This window comes from Sparus aurata, chromosome 23, assembly GCF_900880675.1.
Source record: "Sparus aurata chromosome 23, fSpaAur1.1, whole genome shotgun sequence".
Lineage (NCBI taxonomy): Eukaryota > Metazoa > Chordata > Actinopteri > Spariformes > Sparidae > Sparus > Sparus aurata.
In genome coordinates this window covers 25,024,471-25,049,717 of record NC_044209.1, presented here as the reverse complement: position 1 = coordinate 25,049,717, position 25,247 = coordinate 25,024,471, and the positions used below count along the sequence as shown (strand labels likewise).

General features: G+C 38.3%; 1 protein-coding gene across 1 annotated transcript; it reads right to left on the bottom strand.

The window, feature by feature from the left end:
- Positions 1-9,167: 9,167 nt before the first annotated feature.
- Positions 9,168-21,174, bottom strand: LOC115575694 (myosin heavy chain, fast skeletal muscle-like). Its single transcript, XM_030407932.1, has 39 exons — positions 20,971-21,174; positions 20,594-20,737; positions 20,314-20,470; positions 20,196-20,223; positions 19,990-20,107; positions 19,809-19,901; positions 19,663-19,726; positions 19,475-19,573; positions 19,282-19,385; positions 19,060-19,198; positions 18,769-18,887; positions 18,527-18,676; positions 18,270-18,440; positions 17,857-18,163; positions 17,286-17,362; positions 17,109-17,196; positions 16,903-17,020; positions 16,658-16,781; positions 16,424-16,560; positions 16,028-16,283; positions 14,595-14,837; positions 14,329-14,505; positions 14,011-14,156; positions 13,811-13,901; positions 13,320-13,709; positions 13,056-13,182; positions 12,799-12,917; positions 12,018-12,214; positions 11,735-11,918; positions 11,464-11,629; positions 11,162-11,286; positions 10,731-11,039; positions 10,437-10,640; positions 10,218-10,343; positions 9,941-10,111; positions 9,719-9,823; positions 9,548-9,643; positions 9,309-9,440; positions 9,168-9,185 (listed from the first exon to the last, which is right to left on the bottom strand). The coding sequence occupies exons 1-39, from the start codon at positions 21,172-21,174 to the stop codon at positions 9,168-9,170; spliced, it is 5,823 nt and encodes a 1,940-aa protein (XP_030263792.1).
- Positions 21,175-25,247: the final 4,073 nt, after the last annotated feature.

Below are 25,247 nucleotides of genomic sequence, written 5' to 3'. Positions count from 1 at the left end.
AGTTTCATATAACTCTGACGATTGGTGGGGGATCTTTCTTTTTAGTTTTGGAGAAGCATACAAATGTCACTGGTGTACAGTTGCAGGACCTTCACACGTCACACATTTGGTAGTCTAATAAAACAAGGTCAACTATTCTGTAAAATAAGGTCAGAGCCATTAAATTTAGGATTCAAGATATAAAAATATGTCTGTGTCTTAGAGGACTAATGGCTAATATGTTTCTCCATTCTGAAATATATAATTAAATTATTAATCCTTCTTGGTCCTCATTAGCTTCTGTATTATCCATTTTAACTGAGTTGTATAACCCTGTGTTACAACTGTAATTTTCAAACAACACATATAAATAGGAATCTTAAGTACCATGAAAATGTTTGCAGTGTTTGTATGCTCTTTGGAATGACTTAGTAAAAAGCAAATTTTAAAATTATATATCACTAATTGTTATTGACTATTTCATAATGTTACAATACAAGTGTCTGTCTTCAACAATCACTCATTCATTTGTAGAATATTTCTTACAGCATATGTCCACTAGAAAAATTATACTTTATCATAACAGACAAATTCGTCAGCTACATCTTTCAATAACGAAATGTAATTTCCTTAATGATCTTGCGTGCTCGTAATAAAAGTCTTACTGAAGTATGTAAAGGCAGGCACAGGCAGAGGTTTTGGAGAAGCATACAAATGTCACTGGTATACAGTTGCAGGACAACCAGACATCTCGGATGTCTGAAATAAAATTGAGGCTGAGCGCCATTCCATAAAAGCTGAGGAGGGATTACATATCGCCTTGGAATGGAGTGGACGAACAGTTGCCATCTAGGCTGGGATAAGACCCAAAATAAGTCCTGTGCCAATAAACAAGATGTTAGAAATTCCAGAACTGTAATAGTACCATGAATGAAAAGTGTATCCACAGTTAGTTTGACTTGAATTTATAAGTCAGGGAAAATACATTTCTTATTTGAGTAACTTTGATGTATTTTTAAACCTGGATGTCTGAGTGACGTTGTTATTCTTTTTTTTGTTACCTAACCTGCTTCCTCCAAAAAAGGAGATGACCTTGAGGAATGTCACCCATATGACCTCAATAGGTAGGTGGGCTATTGTGCAAACATATGTTGCACACAAACTATTCAAGTAGGGTCAAAGGTCTTCTGTTTTTTCAGTGAGCTTGAATAGCATGCGTCAAACAGGCTATTCAAGTGAGGTTAGAGGTCCTCAGCAGTTTTTTTTAGACAGCTTGTTTAACTGAGGCCATGGTGTGCTTAAATACATGGTGTTTTTTTTTGTTCTGCTCTTGTACAATATTGATATTTTAAGATAAACCTGTACTTCCATTACAATCATCTAAAAGCTAATTTCTTAGTCTGAACATTTGTTTTTTATGTATGTATGTATGGTTATGTGCTGTGTCACCTTGAATACAGAGAACAGTGTGCACACAAGACTCATTTTGTGTACCTCTGGGGACGGAATGCACAAGCTGATTTGAGTTGTATTTACACCCTTTAAACAGAGACATCCCAAGTTTGACACATAATTATTACTGTTGTCACTATGCAGCATCATAGTTCTATATTACATTTTGCTAGAGTTTAAATGTGAGCCTAAGGTAAATCCTTTCTATGAGGATCCCATCTATAATGCATCATAAGCAAATTCATAAGACATAATAATGCATCTATTAAGCTTCATAAAACTCTACACATTTTCATAATTGTGCATGACATTGACAACTTATAACAAGATTAATAGGCATTGGTTAACATAATGTATTACAGGGTCACCATTTGTAACGGTTTATACCCCACAGACTAAGCGGCAAAATTGAATCTGTTGTTTATTGTCTGTATTAAGTAAACACTATGATGAATTTCATGTTCTATGGTCTTATGGCAAGTGTTAACTGTAAACTTTAGTACAAGTCAGTTTATTAATAAGGTTATAAGTGAAGGACCAAGCATTTTCAGAAGGTGGAGAGAAGATGGACACCAGTGAGGACAGATTGTCCCTACCAACCTCTCCTTTGTATGCCCTTGAGTCTAGATGCTTATAGATGAGCTTTGGCAATGAGCCCTTGAACTGAAATATATCATGCCAAATACGTCTGGTGAGGAGGAGCCTTAGCAGGTTTAAAAGGGTGTTAGACTCCTCCATGACTGGGTAGTAACTGGGTTGAGCTCTCTCTAATTGTCTTTGTTTGATTTAGTTTTCCTTGGTTGCTTTCAGACCAAAGGTTACAGACAGAACAGGGAAGGATATCTGGTGTGCTTAATTTTTGAGGTTGAGGTTTTGGGATTTGTGAGATTGACAACCTAGCTCAACAGTCTAACATGAAATGCACATTTGTGAGGAGAAAACATGGGAAGACTGTTGGAGAATGTGAGACTAATTAGGCGCTAGCCTAATAAAGTTTACTGTTTGTTCTTCAGCAAAATATATTGCACAAGACCATTGATAATCTAATGGTAATTAGCATGCTGTAACCAAAGCATAGTTTGCATTCAAATAATCTTGATTGTTGTCTTACATATTATAGAACAGTGGTCAGGAAAATAAATTGAAGCAACATTCCTATATTTTTATGTGAGACATGAGCCAATATTCAACAGTAGCTATTTACTATGTTCGAGCATATCATTGTTTCATGCTAAATGAGTCATCAATCAGTCATTCACTAAATACATACAGGCAGCTGTGTTGAATGGTCATTTGATCCTGTCCTTGTCATTTTAAACAAAGGAAACATCAAATGCCTTGTTGGCTACACCTAAAAATATCACAGTACACAAATAGACAACCAGTTATTGTGCTTTGTTATCACAAATAGCGTTTACCCAGAGCTCCAACAACACCTGTTCTTCCTATACAGACTGTGAGGGTTTAATGCCACAAAGACAAAAGCACCTTTAAATGCTGTTAATGAATCCTTCCTTTAACCTTGTATACAATATATAGATAGCTTTATTCATGGTCCTCAAATGGCTATTTCATATTACAGGGGCCACCATAGCTGTACTGAATAAACAAGTAAATTAATAGGAAAGAAATCCCCCATCTCTTCAAAGAATGCATCAAATAATGCATCATGTAGATGGAAAGACTTCAATTAAATATTAAGTTGCAAAAAAGCAAACTCAAGTTTCAATTAGTTGTTTTTTTATTTGTTCAATCCTGTAGTTTTCTCTTACTTTAATCACATATTTTTTTATGGTAAGAACTCTTGGAGATACCCCATGATACTATCTGAACACTGCCTATTTTAAAAGTCACTATTCTACAATGCTGAATGTAAAAGGTTATCCACCAGATGTTTTCTTAATCAGCTTCTCAGACTGTAATGAAATTAAGAACGATTTAATCATCAGTCAATGATTTTTTAAAACATAATGCAACACTTGAGATACTGCTGCTGGTTGATGTGACCTTTATCGAGAACTTGGTGTCTTTTGATTAAGCCAGTCAGCACTGTGTGTGTATGAATGGGCCCTGTTGGCAAGAAGATGGGCTGGTCATAAATTTAGAGTGCTATTAGGATTCCTATTAATTTATACTCACTGTGACCTCTTCAAACACTCAAAGCACCAGACACTCTAGCCAGCAAAGTAGCTGCAGGGGAGTGTTTGAATTCCTGTAGTGGTTTTAAGCTTATAGCAAGCCAATTGTCATTCCATAACAGTGAGTGTCTCACTGTCACAAATGTCATCGACTCACTGTAAAGTCCTACCATAATCTTAGACAACAGCTTGTCAGTGGTTTCAGTTTTAGATTCATGTGAAAGTGATTTGAGTGAGATGAATTTATAGACTGCTTCAGCCCATAAATAATAATAATAATTAGAAGAAGAAGAAGAAGAAGAAGAAGAACCCTGAATATACCTTGACTGTAGATCATAAAATATAGTAATATATTAAATAACAGAGTAGGCCTGGAAAATAATGTGTAGTATATGGCAACCTCACCTGAAGCTATGGATGAATCACTGAGCTTGGCTATCTGGTGGAATTATTTTTGAGGATTCCTGGAATGAGATTTAAACAGAGTTACTTTCTGTGAGCAGCAGTCTCCAATTAGTCCAAGACAAAATCCGCTTTGATTCAAAAGTACTTTATTAACTTACTGCCGAATGTGACTGAAGTTTTAGCTAGCTAAATTAGGTAAAATATGCTAGCACGTCTATGTGCTAGCATGTATATGTAAATGTTGGTAACTGTCATCACCAGACATGTTTTGTGGGAAACGAACATCTACTGAAGGACTGTGAAATGGTGAGAGGTAAGTGTGGGTGAAAAATCCGTACACTTCCATCTGTATACTACCAATTTATATGGCTTAAAACCCTTTACTCTTATTTTCAGCAGTAAATTACAAAATGATGGCTATATTTGACCTAACGTTCACTTTTATCTAACGTTAGCTAATTAAGCTAGCCCTTACATTTTGTCTAGCAGACTAGCAAACCGTTTTGTCCAACCTAATTATCAGGATAAATGTTAGTGTAGAACGTTACTGCTAAGCCATAGATAAGTGAAAAGTGGAAGTTTCTTTATGTTAGCTTATGTTAACTTTTACTTTGAGAAGGTTGAATTTTTCAATTTTTCTCCTGTCACACGGCTGTGCTTATGCTATGCTTCGGTTTAGGCTCATAACACACTAAGGCTGAGGAAAAACATCATGCCCACCTGTTTTGGTCGCAAAGATCACACGGATAGAGATGGTCAGGGTTGCTGGGAAAAAGCCTCCCCCGGTCCTCTTTTTGTCTTTCAGGTTATCATTCCGTTCCTTGCAGGATCACGCATTGCTCTAAACAAATTCCTTTTGCAAGATGCCTTGAGTAATGTCAATCTCGCAAAATGGGATTTGCTGAAAGCCAGATCTTATAAGATTTGCAAATGGCAATAGTACGCCATATCACTATTAGCGTGTTATCTGAACCTATCATTAGGTCATCAGTTGTATTTGCATGGGTACAATTCCAATGTTATTAATGTCTTCCAACAGAATAAATACCTTGTTATGGCTCTTGGATCTCAGCTTGTTGATCTTCGACTCAGCAATGTCAGCGCAGTCCTGAACCTCCTCCAGCTCATGCTGAACCTTCCTGAGCCTAGACACGTGAGTGTTGGCCTGCTCCTCCTGTGAAGAGTTTGGGGTTATACTTAATTATGACTTAGTAATGGTGACATCATGATTACAGCTATAACTAATGAGTCATATTAATGGTTAAAGATAGAGGGCAACATGATTGAGATTGCGCTCTCTTTATAAGCTATTGGCAGCTTGTTATGCGGTTGTTAATGTTACGAGAGGTGCAACAAGTTTGTAGTGACGGGTATGCTGTGTGTCTGTTTCTCTTGGATCAACCTCATAAAAGGTGATGACTATTAAGTAATATACTATACAGACCTAGGTTCTGGTGAACAAGCTGCAGCTCGAAACTGTCCAGCGAGCTGATAATATTGTAGTCCACTGTGCCAGCACAGTAAGCCTCAGTGTGCCCTTTCAGGCCTTTGGCTTTTCAAAGTCCTTGGTCTTGCCAAGATTGTGATCATGCAGTTTGCTCTTTTAAGTTGTGTCATTAGGCCTTGGGTACTATGCTGTCAAGGAGATCACGCAGGATTTCTCCAGCAGATCTAAGAATAACATAAAATTGGACTAAGGGATTATGTTTTTACAATGAAAGCTAGCACCATTCTTATAACCAACCTGCTCATCCTACTCAAAGTTGGGGGGTTACACTCAAACATGGATACTCCACAAACACACATGAGCACACTGGATAGTCACTGTAATCCCTTGGTATTATAGCAGGAAGTGCAGTGAGACCAATAGATTGAAAATAAGTTGTTGCACAATCATTGTGACAATCACGTGCCTGTTCAAATATTTACTCTGACAATATTAACCCTAAACCTAAACATCACCATAATACTTTTATGTGAGAAGTAAACTTTTTCTTGTTCTACCGTGTCTAAACTTTTGTGAGACGTGAACATTTTCTTGTTCTCAATCATGTTCAAGTGCTTGAAAATTAAGTACTTTACATACTATATATTACATTAGTAATGTATTTCTTACTGAATTGCAAGTGTGCAGAGCATGCTTTGTGAATTATTTGTTCCAATAAATGCAAACACTTATTTTAAGATCGGATGTCAGTTGACACACTTTATGATGGGCAGTCATGGTCGTTTCATTCTAAATGTCACAGTCAGTATTAAGTCTTAATGTTGGAGAAGGGTCAGAATGTCACAGGTGTACAGTTGCAGGGTACACTGATGAATAAAAAACACTCATGTCAGACTTTGTTGACTTGAATTATTTAATTTATTATGGTACTGGCATCAGGAGGGAGATTCCACATAGTGTAGTGTCATCTTGACAATAACTATTCCACTACCACTATCTCCACTACTGTAGCTATCTTGTCTTTGTCTCTTAACACCAAAACCTAGTCAGGACCATTTACCAACAAACAGATCTAAAGAAAGGTAGACACCCCAGTGTCTATATCTTTTCTCACAGCGAATATTTCAATGTCCCTTTTGAGCATATCTCAGATGTTTATACAAAATGTTCACTGCTGCTCTTTACTGTAGTGCTGGAGGACTGGTATGTATGCTCCTAAAAATATCTTTTCAGAGGAGCTGCCAACTCAGTTGCAGGACAGTATAATCATAGATGTCAAGTCACTTATGACAATATCATGGCCAATACTCATTTTTGATTGCCCTTTGTGGACAGAAGAGGCTTTTTATTGACCATCTTTTGGGATCACAGGGTATTACTGTGCTTAGATCACAAGGTGGCAGAGAAATAAGGATATATGTATGTATTCATCTGGATATGTTAGCAGCAGCAAAATTATTTAATTTTTTTTTCCTAATGTAGTGTTGGATCTTTACTTCATTAAATCTACTCAATCAACTTGAATTTCTCTGGTAAAACAAATAAGCATGCTTATTAGATTTTCTGATACATATTCTGTAATCAAATGTTTGGGCTCAGTTACAACTCTAGAAATATGGTTCACTTTCACCAGTTTTAGAAGATGTGTTGAAAATGTTTTTTATTCTTTTTAATGACTCCTTAGTTTTGGCCTTGATCATTGCTTTCTGCAGCTCACCATTAATTTCACCCCTCAAATTCATCAATTTTTTCTCTTCCTTTTCATTAATGGAAGCATTTAGACGTAAGGGTAAGGCAAACTTGTCCAGCGAGGGATCAGCCAAGGTCAAAAAAGCAGCCAGGAGTTCATGCTGCCATTAATTGGCGGGAAGGCCAGATCACTCAGTAGTACATAATATGATCTGGTTAAGAATTAAGGGGAATGGGCTTATGGGGAAGTGGGAACAGTTGTGCAGGGGGGTCAGGTGGTGGGGAATGGGGGAAATACAGGGGTTACAGTAGGGCAGAAGGGAGTGGCGGGATGTGAAATGATAGGAGACTTAGTATATGGCAGGGGGAGAGCAGATGGAAAATGTTGAGCAAGAACAGGATGACGCTCTGTCTTCTCAGAAGTTTATTTTGAGGTACTTGTTGCTAACACAGGTGTAAGCATATTTCTTTTAGTTCTTTACCACACTGGGCATGGCCTGCATGGTTACTTTTATACTTTTTTCTAGGGTTAGGGTCAAAAGATACAAAGTAAATTCGACCCCAATGCTGTATTCTAGTTATTTAGATGGTCTATTTCCAATTTTCATACAGTTGATCAAATAGCATCTATGCTTTGTGTCCGTTTCAGTACATTAGTGTACAGACTACAAATGACCTCTACTTTTGAGTGTGTGTGTTCGTATGCTGATAAAAGTGAAAGTAGAAGTAGAAAAAAGTAGAAGCAATTTTTCAGTCATCTTAGAAAGTAAAGGCACTCACAGGAAAAGAGTTGTTAGGAGACCATGGACATCCGAGGTAATATGAACTCTGAGGAAATTGAAACTAAACCCAATTAGCATCATCTTTTTTTTAAATCAAGCTTTTGGTTGTTTTCTCTGGGTTGAGAGAGTGGAAATGCATCTGCAACACTAGGGTCATTTGTCGGAATTAATCCACATGAGAAACTTCTAGAGTCTCCTCTCCAGTAGTACCTCCAGGGAGATATGTTATGTCTCCCTGGTTGTATAATTGAGTCAGAAAAGCTTGATGTCTTTGCATTAGAGAGTCTGTTTTGTGTGTAGCAACTGGCATGGCATGTGTTACTTTTAACTTTGAAGTTGTTAAAGTGGCTTGTGTGCAGCACAGCTTGATCAGAACTAAATATAACTATTAATACATGCAGTTCTGTTTCTGTGGCTATATCATTCTTTGAAGACAATGCATAGATTCTGGCAAATAATTTTACCTTATGGTTCGTAGCCACGTGTGTTTCTTTTCAGAATAAGTGAGAGATGTAACACTTATATGGATGATATGATGCAGAAAATACATTTTCAGTTGAGATAGTTTTTCTTCCATACTGTCAGAGATATCTTTTACTAAATATATTTAGAAGTAACACAAAAATAAACAGGAAGCATGAAATACATTTGAACATTTATTGAACATTTACATTCTCAGGGGTTCATATTGTACAAACTCCATGAAAATGTCTCAGCTGGATCTTCACTCAACATCAGCTCCCTGAAAGGAAGAGTTAATAAAATCTTAGTACAGTATGTATATGAATGTGTAACGGTAGGAATGCAGTAACATTTGGTATAGTGGAAAAAGCAATGCAACATTTTATGGAACAACAAAACTGGAACTAAGGTGTGGGTATTGTTATTGCAAGTTTTTAGTTATGCATTTGGTCATTAATTTCAAAGGTCAATGTGTGTAATAGTAGGTATTTTTATTAATCTTTTTAAGTTTTTTTTTTTTTTTGCTTTATTGATAGTACAGCTGAAGGAAACAGGAACAGGAAACGGAGAGAGAGAGGGGGAGTGACAAGCAGCAAAGGGACCCAGGCCGGGAGTCAAACCCGGGTCCACTGCAGAGCCTCAGCACATGGGATGCCCGCTCTACCAACTGAGCTAAGCGGTGCCCCAATCGTAGGTATTTTACACAAACGTTTCACACTGGAATGTAAAAATCATTGTTGTATACATGACACTGTTAAATAGAATTAATGGTTACCTTTCCAGCATCACGGCTCTTGGCAAGGATGATGACACTTACTCAGCAGAATCAGACTAAAAAAAAAGGGATGAAAATCTATTATTATTATTATTTGGGCATCATTTAAGATGTGATATTAATTCACATTGTCATCAGTGAAAGTTCACGTCACCAAATTATTTTAAAAACAAACATACCTTTCCAGAGTCACGGCTCTTGGCTCTCAGCTTGTTGACCTGGGACTCAGCGATGTCAGCGCGCTCCTGAGCTTCCTCAAACTCATGCTGAACCTTCCTGAGCCTGGACATGTGAGTGTTGGCCTGCTCCTCCTTTGAAGGGATTTAAGTTATATTGGCTTTGTTACAAGACATTCAGTGATGGTAGTATTTGTTAAAAATGTAATGATCTGTCATATGTATATGTATAGTTGACTTACAGCCTCCTCAGCCTGTCTTTTGTAGGCCTTGACTTTAAGCTGCAGCTTGTCCACCAAATCCTGAAGTCTGTTCACATTCTTCTTGTCCTCCTCAGTCTACACAGATAAAGGTTTGTTAGTGAAAGAGAATAGAGACTTTAAAGTACTGTTTTTCTGTGTGAAATGAATTACCTGGTATGTCAGCTCCTTCACTCTCCTCTCGTATTTGCGGACTCCTTTGACAGCATCAGCTCCACGTCTCTGCTCGGCCTCAACCTCACCCTCCAGCTCACGTACCTTAAAAGGGATGATAAATTATTTCTCAAAGTTGTATGAAAAATGTCAGCACCGTATAAAGCGGAGACATTACACTCACATTGCAGAAAAAGCATTTAGACTTCATGCAGTTCTTACCCTGGACTCCAGTTTCTGGAGCTGCTTCTTGCCACCCTTCATGGCGAGGTTCTCAGCCTCATCCAGACGGTGCTGGAGGTCCTTGACTGTGACCTCCAGGTTCTTCTTCATCCTCTCCAGGTGAGAGCTGGTGTCCTGCTCCTTCTTAAGCTCCTCAGCCATCATGGCAGCCTGAAATGATTGAAATTCAACTCATGAACATATTGCTATCAATGTCAATGTATGATAGTACATAGTATTGATTTTTTTTTCTAAAATAGCAGAGATGTAAACTCACATCAGTAATAGCCTTCTTGGCTTTCTCCTCAGCATTTCGAGCTTCCTGAACAGTATCATCCACTTCACCTTGAACCTGGACGAGGTCAGCCTCAAGCTTCTTCTTGGTGTTCATAAGACTAGTGTTCTGGATACAAGTATTTAAAAAACAAATTAATTAGACCATTTTGATGAATCTTATTTTTAGGATGTATTCTCTTATCTTTAACAGGAAACATACTTGAGAGTGAAGCAATCCAACACGCTCACTAGCATCAACCAACTCCTGCTCAGCCACTTTGCGTCCTCTCTCTGTCTGATCCAGAGCGGCTCTCAGCTCCTCGATCTCAGCCACCATCAGGCCATTTCTGCGCTCCACCATGGCAACCTGCTCCTTCATGTCTTCCTGTCCTCTGACAGCATCATCAAGGTGCAGTTGGGCATCCTGACAGCAAATGAAAAAGAAAACCCAATAAATTGCTGCACTAGTTTTTCCTTTCTCTTTGTTTTTTACATAAATTATGGCAAACTTCACCTTGAGTTGTCCCTGGACATTCCTCAGTTGTTTCTGGGACTCAGCAGCCTGCCTGTTAGCATGGCTCAGCTGAATCTCCATCTCATTCAGGTCTCCCTCCATCTTCTTCTTGACTCTCAGGGCATCATTCCTGCTCCTGACCTCAGAATCAAGAGTGCTCTGCATGGAGTCAATCACCCTCTGGCTGTTTCTCTTGATCTGCTCCATCTCCTCATCCTTCTCTGCCAGCTTCCTGTCAACCTCACCTTTGATCTGGTTGAGCTCAAGCTGAACACGGAGAATTTTGGCCTCCTCATGCTCCAGTGTGCCCTTAAAAAGTCACAAACACAACAAAATGTATTTTTGGTAGTATTAAATTCAAAATGAATACATGGCTACATTTCAACCGTTTATTGTATCATAGTGATTCAAAAATGTCATCAAGATTTTACCTCAGCTTCCTCCAGTGCTGACTGAATTTCAGACTTCTCAGTCTCTACAGTCTTCTTGGCTTTCTCCAACTCATGGATACTCTTTCCAGTCTCACCAATCTGTTCAGTCAGGTCTGAGATCTCCTCTGTAGAGTTACCAAAGTCAAATATAGTTAGAACTATATATGCAGATTAAATCTGGAAATATGTGTCAATGTGGCTTGTACAACCAAAGATTGCTCATAGACTACATTAGTAGAGGTCTAAGAAGAACCCTTGCAATCACTATGACCATTACATTAAATACAGTAAGATTGTCATACGCTGCAGGTTCTTGTTCTCTCTCTTCATGGTCTCCAGTTGATCCAGAGCCTCCTCATAAGAGTTCTTCATCTTGAACAGTTCAGTACTGAGAGAACGAGCCTCCTTCTGAGCTCCCTCCAGCTCTGCCTGGCCCTCCTCATACTTCTGTTTCCATTCTGAAAGGACCTAGAATTGTATAGGTCAAGATATATAAATTCAATGACTATTCATTAAGTAAGGTACTTGTTTCTTGCTACAAAACTGGTGTCGATTACCAGTTTAACCATTTACCTTATCAAAGTTCCTCTGCTTCTTGTCAAGGTTGGCAGCCAGAGCATTGGCTCTCTCAACATCAATCATGAGGTCCTCCACCTCACCCTGCAGCCTCTGCTTGGTCTTCTCCAAAGAGGCACACTTGGAGTTCACAGCCTCAATGGATTCCTCAGCATCCTGCAAGCGCTGGGCAAGCTTTTTCCTGTGGTGAAGAGGAATTATTTGAGCTTAAGTGAATGAAGATAGCAACATTTTATTTATCTATGAAAAAAGTAGAAAAAAAGTAGAAAGGATTAAATACTTGGCCTCCTCCAGCTCCTCAGTGCGCTGGATAGCATCAGTCTCATATTTGGTTCTCCACTGAGCCACCTCACTGTTGGCCTTGGACATTCCTCTCTGTAGCTCAGCTTTGGCCTCCTGCTCCTCCTCAAACTGCTCTCTGAGCAGATCACAGTCATGGCGAGCTGACTGAACTGCATGGGCCAGGGCATTCTTGGCCTGTTGAACATGACAACACATTAGTATCATCCATATGAAGTTTGGTGTGGCCGTTTAGTTTTGAATCCTCAAGACTACTTCTGCATCTATCATTTGCTTTACAGCATTATGTAATGTTGATGTTTCTTTTCATTATCTGTCAAAAGCTGAGTTTTGATATTTTAGATCGTATTATTGTTGTGACGGCCCACACCTCCTAGTTTTCTGTGTTGCTCTGGAGAAGTCATGGTGGATCTTCCAACAAACGGCTTGCACCTGATGAAGGGAGGAGCCAAGCACATAAAAGAGCAACTCACCCAGAGTGTGCTCTCTGGCTGGGCTGCCTCCACCTCTTTATCACAGCTTACCTTCAGATATGCTTACATTTCTAACTACATTCTTTCATCTTCACCCTTTTGCTTAAAGATGTTATAAGTTAAATAAAACCCTTTGATATTGCACTTTTGTGTGTGTGAGCTTCCTCTGTCGTTACAAGGCTGTGCCAAGTTTGTAACATTGTACCATAGCACATATTTTGACTACATTTGAAAAAGAGAATACACCCTCTGTTAAAATCTAATAACAAAGCATGTGAACTTCTTTACCTTGACTTCCTCCTCAACGTGTCTCTTAAGCTCCTCAATCTGCTGAGTGAAGGCCTGTTTACCTCTGGTCAGCTGGGAAACAAGAGCTTCCTTTTCTTCAAGCTGGCGGGAGAACTCACCTGAATGACAATGTATAAATAGTTTTTTATTATTATAATACTCATTAATAACTGAGTGAATATGTATGAATAAGATGTTTTATTATTAAAATTCTCATTAATAACTTCCATCAGTAATTTTCATTCCATGACACTCACCATTCTCTGTCTGCAGTCTTGCCTTCTGTCCATTAACGTCGTTCAGCTGGCGAACATTCTCATCATTTTTGGCTTTTAGTTCACTCAATTGGTCCTCAACAGTTCTGCACATTTTTTCCAAGTTGCTCTATCAACAACAAAATATAATGAACGTTGAGTTTTTAAAAAAAATACATTTAATGCAACTGCCATATTTATTAGTTAAAGGTCATGTTTCTGAGTGTAACAAAAGGATAATACCTCATCTTTAAACAAACGACTCACCTTAGCTTTAGCAACAGCCTCCATGTTGCTGGAGAGGTCATCAATCTCCATCTTGTACTCGCTCTTCTCCTTCTCCAGCTTCTGCTTGACACGCTGGAGGTTGTCGATCTGCTCTCCCAGCTCTGCAACACTGTCTGCCTGCTTCTTGCGGAGAGCTGCTGCAGTGGCTTCATGCTGCAGGGTTGACTCTTCAAGATCCCGGCGCAACTTCTGGAATTCAGCTTCACGCTTCTTGTTCATCTCAATCTGAGCAGCTGTTGCTCCACCAGCCTCCTCGAGCCTCTCACTGATCTCCTCAAGCTCCCTGGAGAGGTCAGCCCTCTGCTTCTCAACCTTAGCCCGAGCAGCCCTCTCAGCCTCAATCTCTTCCTCCAGCTCCTCAATACGAGCCTAGATTTGATGAAAGAAGGTTTATTGACTTGAACATATTATGTTGTTTACTAAGTCTGTTTTGCATGCATGTAGTACTGTCTGTATGTTGAATATGTCACCTGGAGCTCCTTGATCTTCTTCTGAAGCTGAGCACCGAGAGACTGTTCATCCTCAATCTTGCTGAGGAGCTGGCTGATTTCAAAGTCTTTCCTTGATGAGGATACAAAGAAAGCTTTCACTGTCACAGTTTGTACTGTTGTTGGAGTGTAATGTTTAAGATGCGGAAAAGGTGATTAATAACCTAAATCAAAAACCTTACTTCTTGATTTTCTCATCAGATTGCTGTTTGTCATTCTCCAGATCCATGATGGATTCCTGGGCTAGTTTCAGATCTCCTTCAAGCTTCCTCTTGGCCCTCTCAAGGTCCATGCGGAGCTTCTTCTCTTGCTCCAGTGACCCCTCGAGCTATCACATGACAGTTAATGATACATTATTTGAGGTATTCAAACAACAGTGTGTCAATAATAAGAAATATGATTTACAACATATAGTATTTCGAATTTGTATCATGGAATGTTGATTAAAACACTAGGTACTTGACAATAGAAACAGACTAACGAAACAATTGTTTTCTTACATCGTCCACTTGCTGTTCCAGCTTTGTCTTGGCTTTGGTCAGAGTGTTGACTTTGTCCTCCTCTGCCTGGAGATCATCAAGTGTTTGCTGGTGGCTCTCTTGGAGGGCTTTCTTCTCCTTGGTTAACTTGGCAATAGACTCATCTTGAGATGCCATCTCCTCTGTCAGGTTTTTCACCTAAATAGATTTCAAAGGTACAGTATTTCCATCACATTATATTGATATGGTCTGTGTTTAAATGAATGTGGGTTTAAAATAATTCAAACCTTGTTTTCTGTGGCATGTTTCTCCTTCTCCACTTTAGCCAAAGTGAGCTCCAAGTCATCAATGTCTTTCTTCAGTTCAGAGCATTCGTCCTCCAGCTTCCTCTTCTTGGCAGTCAGCTCAGCATTGATTTCCTCTTCATCCTCCAGTCTCTCGGTTGTCTCTTTGAGTTTGGCCTCGAGTTGGATCTTGCTCTTAATGAGCCCTTCACATCTTTCCTCAGCATCAGAGAGGTTCTCGACTTCCTATATTTTCAACATGAATGTGATAAACATACTCCACTTAAGCTTAACCATGAGAATTAGGGATGTCCCAATCAGGTTTTTTTTACCCAGATCCGAGTTCTATAATATTTAGTAAATGCCCATACCGAGTCCCGATCCAATACTTAGCCATAACTTATATTTTCCTGTGATACAGCTGCATTAAGAAAAAAAGTGCTTGTATCCAAGCTGTTCCTTAATAGTTTTTCTTTATTGTGTTGAAACAAAGTATAAACTTTCATATGGCTCTTTTTTATTCTGCATATGCTATCGCATCATTGGCCTACCACTTTCCTTGTGTTAGCAGCTGAGTCTATGATGTTGCACTGTGACAGCAGACCCTCATGTACAGCCAGCTGAAGTGTGGAAGTGTGGTACCTCCATATCATCCATTGCTTTTTTTATATTCCTTACATTGTCACGTAAAATGACATCAACCCACGGCTTGGCTATTTCACATGTGTTCAGCATCTCCTTGATTGCTTGTTTCACATGCTTTGCTGTATGAGACCCATGAAACTAGTGCCCATACTGGCACATTGTAAAGCGAAAGTGGAATCAATCCAATGTAATGCCAAGATGATAGGGCTTATCGGGGATTCAAAAACTCTAGGTGATGAAGAAAACCGTGATCTTCTACCATGGAGATGAGCTGTTATCCAGAGCGAAGAATTAAATTATCTTCTCTCTAATATTTTTTATATATATTTTTTCGTACCAAATTTGTAGCTCTTTTGTTACCCTTCGCAAAATGGTCATATTGCAGATGTTACATGTCACCGCTGGACTACTTTCGCTTTCTAATTAAAAATATTTCCACCCTGCAGACATTTTATCCACAGGTTTGCTAGAGAAACGTTGCGCCCCTCTGCGTTCTGCCACAAATTGTGCCCTGACGGAAAAAAAAAAAAATTGGGCTTGGGTCCACGATCAAAATTGCTGATCCCAAACAGTGGAAGAATGCCCATATCGGCCCCAATCCCGATCCTGCCAATCGGATTGGGACATACCTCATGATACGCATTGTTATTCAAACAAGTAGTCTAAATTACTGAGTAAGCCATTTACATTAGATACATTTAAACAAGACAAAAGAGACAACAGTGTTCCGTCTCTGTGGTGTATATGTAATAGTATTACACTTCCTTTTCTTTCCTTTGGTTCCTACTTACTGCAGCCACTTGGAGTTGCAGGTCATTCTTCTCCTGCAGCAGGGAAACCATTTTCTCCTCCAGTTCCTTCTTCTTGGCCAGAGCAGTAGCCAGGTCTGTTTTCATCTTATCATAGTTCTCCTTCATCTGCTGCAGCTCCTTCTCAGTCTCAGCACTCTTCAGGAGAGGCTTGATCTTGAAGTAGAGATTCATCCATGGCCAGTTTTTAACATTCATGAATGAACGGACGTTGTACTGAATTGAGTAGATAGCTTCCCTGGAAAATAAGATAGATATAGACAGTGTCACTTCTTCTAAAACATAAATTTCTAAGACTTTTAAGTCTAACAGTTAAAAAAATATATATCAGCTACATAATAGGACAGTACAGTTTAGTGTACAGAAAAACAATCCGACCTCCTCTCCATCATCTTAACAAACTCCTTCCTCATGAGATATCCTCTGCAGAGAGCCTGAGTCATGGTGACCAGCGAAGCCAGTTTCTCATCTCTCATCTCCTCCAGGGTACCCAGCAGACCAGCTTTGAAAAACACCTATGTTGTCAAGTAGGGCAAATTAATGTTCAGTGCATATGGATATAATAGGACAACCACACAAGTAAATGCGTTAGTGCTGTCATTGAGGATGAACCTTTGTGTGTCCAAACTTGTACTGAGTGTGGTCCACATCAATGGAGCCCAGCAGCTTCTCTGAAGCTTTCTTGTTGTCAATGAACTGTCCATCAGGGATGACACTGGCATTCAATACTTTGTATCTACAAGAGAAAATTATGTGGTTCCTTTTATCTTCCTACCACTTTCCTTTTCTTGGTGTTTACCATTCTAATACCTCTATGGAAATCATCTTGACTTGCTTATAATGAAAACTGCAGTCACCTCTGCTTGAAGTCACCGTAGAGGATTCTGCTGGGGAAGCCCTTTCTGCAGATTCTGATGCCCTCCAGCACACCATTACACCTCAGCTGGTGGATGACCAAGAAGTTCTCCATAAGACCTGCACATTGCAAACTCATTGTATTAAAACATTTCTTAACATGACCATGTCACACACAGTGCACAAATCTGGGTTATGCGCTTCTTACCTGGGGTCTTTGTTTCATTGGGAATCAGACAGCGGACAAAGTGAGGGTGAGTACTCCTCAAGTTGGTCATCAGCTTGCCCAAGTTCTCCTGTGGATGAGTATCACAAAATAATAGCTCATCGATATTTAAGATGTATTTTAAGAATATTTTAAGAACAAATACGAAACAATACATACCCTGAAAAGAGCAGACACAGTCTGGAAGGAACCACCCTTCTTCTTGCCACCCTTCTTGCCGCCACCACCAGCAGCCTCTATTTTGCAAAACATGACATTTTTATTAATGGTACCAAATAGTAATAATAGTAATAATAATATACTGCAGTAAGTGTTAAGTTTTGTTCCATGTTGTGTATGTGTATTTTTCCATTACAATTTCAACCAGCAGCCTCTGTTTTGCTAAATACTGAATGTTATTACAGGCATTGGATTACACAGCAGTAACCTTTTGTCTCTGTAATGTTGATTTCACCAATTTTTAAAATTTACCTAAAGCACTATATTATCACAGAGAAGTTACCAGTTTCTTACTTGGTCCAACTCAATTGAAACAGACACACTGTTATTTCACTACAAAGACACTGCACTGCCTGTAACTTTCCAAACTCCACTTTTCAGTAAGCAGCCTATAGCTATGATAAGACATGGCAACAATGCTTACTACCTTCAACAGTAGAAAATAGGAGGGTAACACATCTGTACTTGATACACAGAGTTTCTATATACTCTGCTCACTTTTATTTCTTACCATCAGCTCCAGCATGGGCTGCATACAACATGGCCAACAGTTTGTTTGAAGCTTTCTGGTAAAGCTGAACAACTGAATCGTTCAGGGGGTCCTTGTTCTTGTCCAGCCAGCCAATGATATTGTATTCCACTGTGCCAGCATAGTGAACCAGGGCGAAGTGAGCTTCAGCCTTGCCCTTTCCAGGCTTTGGCTTCTCAAAGGCCTTGGTCTTTCCAAGATGCTGATCATGCAGCTTGTTCTTGAAAGTTGTGTCAGAGGCCTTGGGGAACATGCACTCCTCTTCAAGGATGGAGAAGATGCCCATTGGCTGAGAAGAATTTATATTTCATGGTCAGAAAAAAAAATTACCTGAGGAAGCAAACATTTGTACTTGAATGGAGAAATCTAACTTGTTTAACAAAGTGGTATGTTACCTTCTCGATAAGCTCAATGCAGGCAGCCAAGTCCATACCGAAGTCAATGAACTCCCAAACAATACCTTCCTTCTTGTACTCCTCTTGCTCCAGGACAAACATTGTGTGGTTGAAGAACTGTTGCAGTTTCTCATTGGTGAAGTTGATGCAGAGTTGCTCCAAGCTGTTGAACTGTAGTTAGAAAAGCATTTAGTGTCATGCCAAAATAAGTCTGAACATTTTGAATTTCTCAGGAAGATAGATTTTCTAAAACTTACATCAAAGATCTCAAATCCAGCGATATCCAACACTCCAATGAAGAACTGTCTTGCCTGCTTTGTGTCCAGCATCTCATTGATACGGATGACCATCCACAAGAACATTTTCTCATAGATGGATTTGCACAGAGCGCTGACAGAATTGTTGACCTAAATATAAGAATTTAAGTGTGGGGATTTATGAGTGTGATTTTTTTGTGTAAACATTTTCCTTTCCAAACACCGAAATTCCGTCTTTTTACCTGTGGGACAGTCTGACCTTTGGTCACCATCTCATTGCCGACCTTGACTCTTGGGTAGCACAGAGCTTTCAGCATATCAGCTGAGTTCAGGCCCAGGAGGTAGGCGATTTTATCAGCCTCTGATTGAGTGAAAAAAAACAAGTTATGAGAATCAATGAATTGAAACTTTGTTTTCGTGTTTGGTCATTAACATGACCCATCCCTCATGGAATTATAAATACACACTTACTTGTGTAGTATCTTACACACCAGAAAGGTTGAATCAGAAGAGTGTGTTATTTCAGAAATTACCCTCAGTGCCATCTGGTTCAGCCTGCTCCTCACGCTGCTTCTGCTTGAATTTCATGCCACCATGATGAATCACAGCTCCAGTCAGTTTGTAGATGCCCATTTTCTCCTCAGCAGTGAAGCCCAAGATGTCAATAGCAGTCTGCAGAGTAAATTAAGCAAAGTTATTGGTATGTTAGATATTTTCCCCTGTATACTTTCTCTTTAACTAAATTGTTGTCTTACATCTGTTGCAATGAACTCCTCCACATCATCAATGCTTTTCACAGTGATTTCACCCTGACTGATCATTGGGTAGTCATAGGGGTTGGTGGTGATCAGAAGAGCCTCTAGATGAGGACATTAGAATTACATATGGCTGATTGACTGATATTGTTATTATTTAAAATACTTATTTAAAATTGGTGTAGTAACATACCCAAGAGCTCAGGCTTGTGGCCAGTCATCAGCTGGTAGAAGATATGGTAGCTCCTCTCAGCAGACAACTGGAAGGTGACACGAGACTTCTCCAGCAGATCTAAGAAAAATAAATTTAAATTGCTAACTTTATCAGAGCCTATATCATAATTTAAATGGATATTGACTAATACCATGGTTGAAACTTACATGTTTCAATATCAGCTGAAGCCAGCTTGCCAGAAGTGCCAAAGTGGATCCTGATAAATTTACCCTAGACAGACAGATCATTAATATCATCAACTTTTTAAATGAAGAAATTAAAAAAGTCTGAAGCTATTTAGTACAGTACTTACAAAACGAGAGGAGTTGTCATTCCTCACAGTCTTGGCATTACCATAGGCCTCCAACAGAGGGTTGGCTGCAACAATTTGGTCCTCAAGAGAGCCCTGCAAGAGAAAATTTGAATTACATGAGCTATACATCCCAATGAACTTTCTTCTGATAAACACTTTCATCTTACATAACCAATTTTACCTTGATTTTGCTTTGCTGTTGCGGTCCATCAGCCTTCTTAGCTCCAATAGCTGCAATTGTTGCAAAGTACTGGATGACACGCTTGGTGTTGACAGTCTTTCCGGCACCGGATTCTCCACTGGGGTACACGAGACATATTATCAAGATTTTGCTTCATTATCATTAAGTTAATAAAGTTATAGCAGGATAGTGTGTTTTATACTCACGTAATCAGGACAGACTGGTTCTCACGATCTGAAACACAAACATAAATGCTTGACATGAGCTTTCTTTTTCTTTTAATAAATATCAACGGAAGATTTTAACTCTGTGTTTTTATCTTACCAGTGAGCATGAACTGATAGCCATTGTCAGAGATGGAGAAGATGTGGGGTGGAGCCTCAATCCTCTTCTTGCCTCTGTATGCTGCTACACATGTAGTATCATACACAGGTAGCCACTTATAGGGATTCACGACAACGCAAAACAACCCAGAGTAGGTCTGAAATAGTAAAAAGCATAAACATAGTGTGATTTTGTTTAAATTTTGTTTGATTTCCATGTAGATACACATACTCTATACACATTTACATATACATTAGATTAGCATAGTGTGAAAACTCACGTAGATCATCCATGATGCATAACGCTCTTTGAGGTTATACAACACGCAAGGCTCATTGAGGTGGGTCATCATGGCCATGTCCTCAATTTTGTCATACTTGGGAGGGTTCCTGGGATGAATTTCATCCTCTTTTACTGTGATCGACTGAATAGCAAATACAGTATAATGTATTTAACATCATAATTTCAAACAGAAAAGTTCATCACATGGATCAAATTGTTGTTCACAGTGTCAGTCTGAGCCTAAAATACAATGACACACAAATAGTTAACTGAATGTTTTACTAAGACATTTCAATACATGTCAATCCTATCCTGGTATATACAAGTTAGTTGGAAGTAGTTTTGTTGAAAAAAGTAAAATAATGAATGACTTACCTTTCCACAGTCGGTTTCCACTGTGGCTTTTCCACCCTCTTTCTTTACAAGTTTACCCTTGAGGTACATCTCCGTAGGCTCAGCCACAAAAACAGCGGTTTTGGCATCAAAAGGAGCGGTTTGTGCCTCAATCCTTTCCTTCTCTGGCTTCCGGAGGTAAATGGCCGCCGGGCCATACTGCTCCATCTCCGCATCTGTACTCATGGTGGCACTTGAGTGGAGACTGAAATTATCAGAGATTTATACATAAATAATAGGTTTGTTATAGAACCTGTTATTGACTCATTTATATTATTTTTGTTTTTAAGAATTTACCTCTACTGATGCAAAGAGAAATTCCTTGGTAACCTGTGTTTGTCAAGATGCAATAAAACAAATATTAGAATGACCAATGTAAGTTTTTGTGATTTCATCTAAAACTACAACAATACATTTAATGTACAAAGTGTAATATAAAATAGCCAAATTAAGCAAAGTTATTAAATAAAAGTAAAAGTATTAATTAACAAGAAATCAGTATGTAAATAACAGAGACAGCAGTTGTGTGCACTCACCTGTCTTGGATGGCAATCAGTTGGAGCAGATCTTAAGACCTGCTTGTTTTATATACAACGAGTCTGCCTCCTCAGCACATGTACCCTACTCAATATGGTCAGGCATGCTTGACACCTCGTTGCTTGATAGTGATATGTTCTGTCCATATAAATGCATAAGTGGAATAAATGCAAAGCATTTTTTTTTTTTTTTTACATATATTTACCATTTAACAATGACATATTGGAAATGTAAGTATCCTTTTAGTTGTATATTTTAGTTTAACTAATACAGAATAACACCAGATATATAGCTATAGAATTGAACAGTCTGTTTATGTGTACCAAAATTTACATGTAAAAATTAGACTTGCAAATAAATTACTTCATTTTTAAAATTCCACTTATATCTTCATTGTTGACATATAACTCTGATTCCTGTATTTTCCAACACAATATAAATACCTCTAACACAATCCTCAATGAATACTATTGTTAAAAGGTAATGTAAGTAACAATTAACTACAATATTAGATATTAGACACCAGTCATATCCACAGTATTCCCAGTGGTTAAGTGCACTGTGTGGGGTATTAGAAAATCTAGATTTAGTTAAAATCATCCAGCATGTATTTATATTTATGTATTACTTTAAATGAAATAATTTTTAATTGATACAGATTATCTTAGGCATCTCTGTCCTGTTAATTTTAATATCACAGTCAGTTATGGGTTTTCAAATTTGGAATAGTGTTAAGATGTCTGGTGTATAGTTACAGGACATGCAAAATACAGGCTGATGGACTTTCCATCAACGCTGAGCTAGTGTTATATATCTCCTGGGAATGGACTCTAAGACGGATTGCCAACTCAGATAATTTAACACCCGAAATACTTACTCACAAATACCACTAATATTTTGGAGGAATGAAAATTACACAGTTTAAGAGTGGAAAGGTTTGATTTACTGACTGACTGACTGACAAGTTATTTAATGAAAGCAAAGTCTTGAATCACATCCAGGATCAACTTTCATATCCAAGTTTTATACAGACTTGGCTCATAAATTGCAATCTTACCAGCATCACGAGGTATTAGCATGGTCAAAAATAAATCCAGCTAAGGGCGGGAGCAGTGATTCGTATTTGGCATAGATGGAAGGATATATTTATAGGGCACATTTAGATATGTTGTTAACACCATATTAAAAGTTTAAAGAGATTCATCTTCTCATATAATCTGTTCATTTCTCAAATATATTGTAAGTAAGATAATAATGTTTGTGTAGGAAAGGTGAGGCCACTGCCAGGGATTTGTCAGGTACAATATATCATGTTTGTTTATTGTTAATGTCTGAGGATGGGTAGACTTGATGAAGTGCTGAGCTGACACATAGCTTTTAAGCAGGAGTCACAACCAAAACAGGAAAATGACTGAGCTGCTCGACTGTGACATGTGCAGGGAAGATGCAAGACGGTCTTTTTCCCCCCAAAGCATGAATGCAAGTGCAAACCAGAAGCATAGATGTATTTGATCACTACAATTTTGGCATAGCATAATACAACAATGAAGACAGGCTGAATACATCTACAAAAGAATGAATGAAAAAACAGCTGGTGTATGATCCTGGCAAAATGTGGTCCTGAAGACAACATTGAGGTGGCTTTGACATTGCCAAACATATGTACTTTAAATCTGTGGACAGATCCTGTTGCTGTGAAAACGTCACAACTGTGCAAGATACAGTCACGGAGCTTTACAGATGTGTACTGTAGCTGAGATCAAAATAAAGGTTCCATTTAAATATGAGTGTGTTCCAATAGTCTGCTGTCGAGCCAAAATACTAAGTATTTGTATGACTCAGCCAGATAAATATGGGTGCCAAGTGAAAGCTTTAATGGCAGGATAGTTTCATAGTGGGGATCGCTCAAAAGGCACTTGGAGCTCAGATATCAGGAATGAAGTACATTTTGCGGGTTAGAGCCATTTGATCAATTTCTGAGACTTGGTAAATATTAGTCATGGCTAATGCAAAACTAACACAGGAGCTGTTTATGGTCCCTTGAAATTTGAGTCTCTCAAGGCTTATTTTTATTTTCTCTGATATTGTCGACTGTACTTTGTTTTCCACACAATCGACTCAGAGGAAGCTTAAATGAAATTCCAAATATGTCACATTTTCTGAATCACTGTATTTTGGATGGGCAGCATAAATATGTTGCCAAAGCTGTAATGGTTAAAGTGTTTAAAAACTGAAAAATGTGACAAAGCAGAGGGGTTAAGGTTGTTTTGACTTCTCTTAGCTCATTGTGCAGAAGTGAAAACAGTGTTGTTGATTTTAGTGAAACATATTTATGTTGTTGTGTTTCAAATCCTGGCTTTGATATAAGAAATGTCAACTTCTGAATCTCTATGTTTACCATACATATATGTCTGCTGTGCTGTGAGGAAGATATCAGATTTTGAAAGAGGCCTGTGTTATTTATTTGATGACTCTCTACATTTACAATTAGGGTAAGGTTGTAGGCCTACAGCATGAGCAAAAATAGAAAGGCATCTGAAGGTCTGGCCTCATATTTCAGTCTCTGCCAACAGTAACAGAATGACAGAGACTTCCAGAGAGTATATGAAGGGTTCATTTGTAAATGCAGAGACCTCCAGATAACATTTATTTTTTTTGCAAAATCATGTTTTGTTTTTTTTTTGTTTTTTTTTGTGTATGTGTGTGTGTGAAGGATTTCTTGCTTGTACAGTAAGTGTGCCTTTGCTTAATATATGCACAGTTGTTTTTACTTCATTTCTTACTGTGTTAACAATAGTTTTTCCAATTGTTGTACTAACTATTGAACAGTTAGTTCAATAGTTTCTCCAATTCACATGCTGACAGCTGTAAAAAGGCTTCAGTTCAATTGAGATGTCGTATGGCATGCTAAGCTAAGCTAAGACAGAGAAGAATGGTCAAACCAGTTTCAATGATGTCTGTTGTGCAAATGGAAAATGCCAAGCTGCATTGAGAACTCAGTATTTTCATAAAAATATTAGAACATCATCACCTTATACATTCAGATTTTCTAAATAAATATATAAGCTAAATCAAATATTTTCTTTGTCACACTTCTACAGTTGCACATGTATTTAGAATCCTAAATTTCACTATGGTATGTTGTATCAATGATTTAGATTTAAGGTAGCATACATGGATACATATATAAAAAGTTAAAATTGTAAGGATTCTTACAGTCTTAGATCTGTAACAGTCTTTAGTTAGCTCCTCACTTCAACTATGCTAAATAGCAGCTTTTCATTTGATTTTGTCAGTTTTCCTTTATTAAGCACCAAGAGGACATCAGATCTGTGGGTGAATAAAGCTATGGGGAAGATACAGTGAGGCATGTGGTGTTGTTATTGAAGTCATTGTTGGATTTACCCAGTCAAGCTTTGAAATAAAACTCAGTCTTTCAATATTTTACTGCTCTATGTGATTCATTGATTTGATGATCTGACATTTATGGCAACTTAGTGGTCAAGGTCAGGTGATCGGACCATCTTCAGCATGTTGATTACTCTAACTCAGTTTCAAGCAAATACAGTCTTGATTTATTTGCAGTTCTGTTCTGTTTTGCCCAATATGATGATATTCAAGGTCTGAGATTTATTAAAGGCATTCACTGTCTGTCAATAAAATATTTAATTTCATGTAATTTATAATACGGAACATATTTTGTTAATGGTTTAGGGATAAGT

Excerpts from the sequence above, each read along its gene's own strand:
- LOC115575694 (XM_030407932.1), bottom strand. The coding sequence starts at position 21,174 with ATGAGTACAGATGCGGAGATGGAGCAGTATGGCCCGGCGGCCATTTAC. Across the intron at positions 17,197-17,285 it reads CTGTGTCTGCTCTTTTCAGG|GAGAACTTGGGCAAGCTGAT; the intron begins GTATGTATTGTT and ends ACTCATCCACAG. Across the intron at positions 12,215-12,798 it reads ACGTTGAGGAGGAAGTCAAG|GCCAAGAATGCCCTGGCCCA; the intron begins GTAAAGAAGTTC and ends CATGTTCAACAG.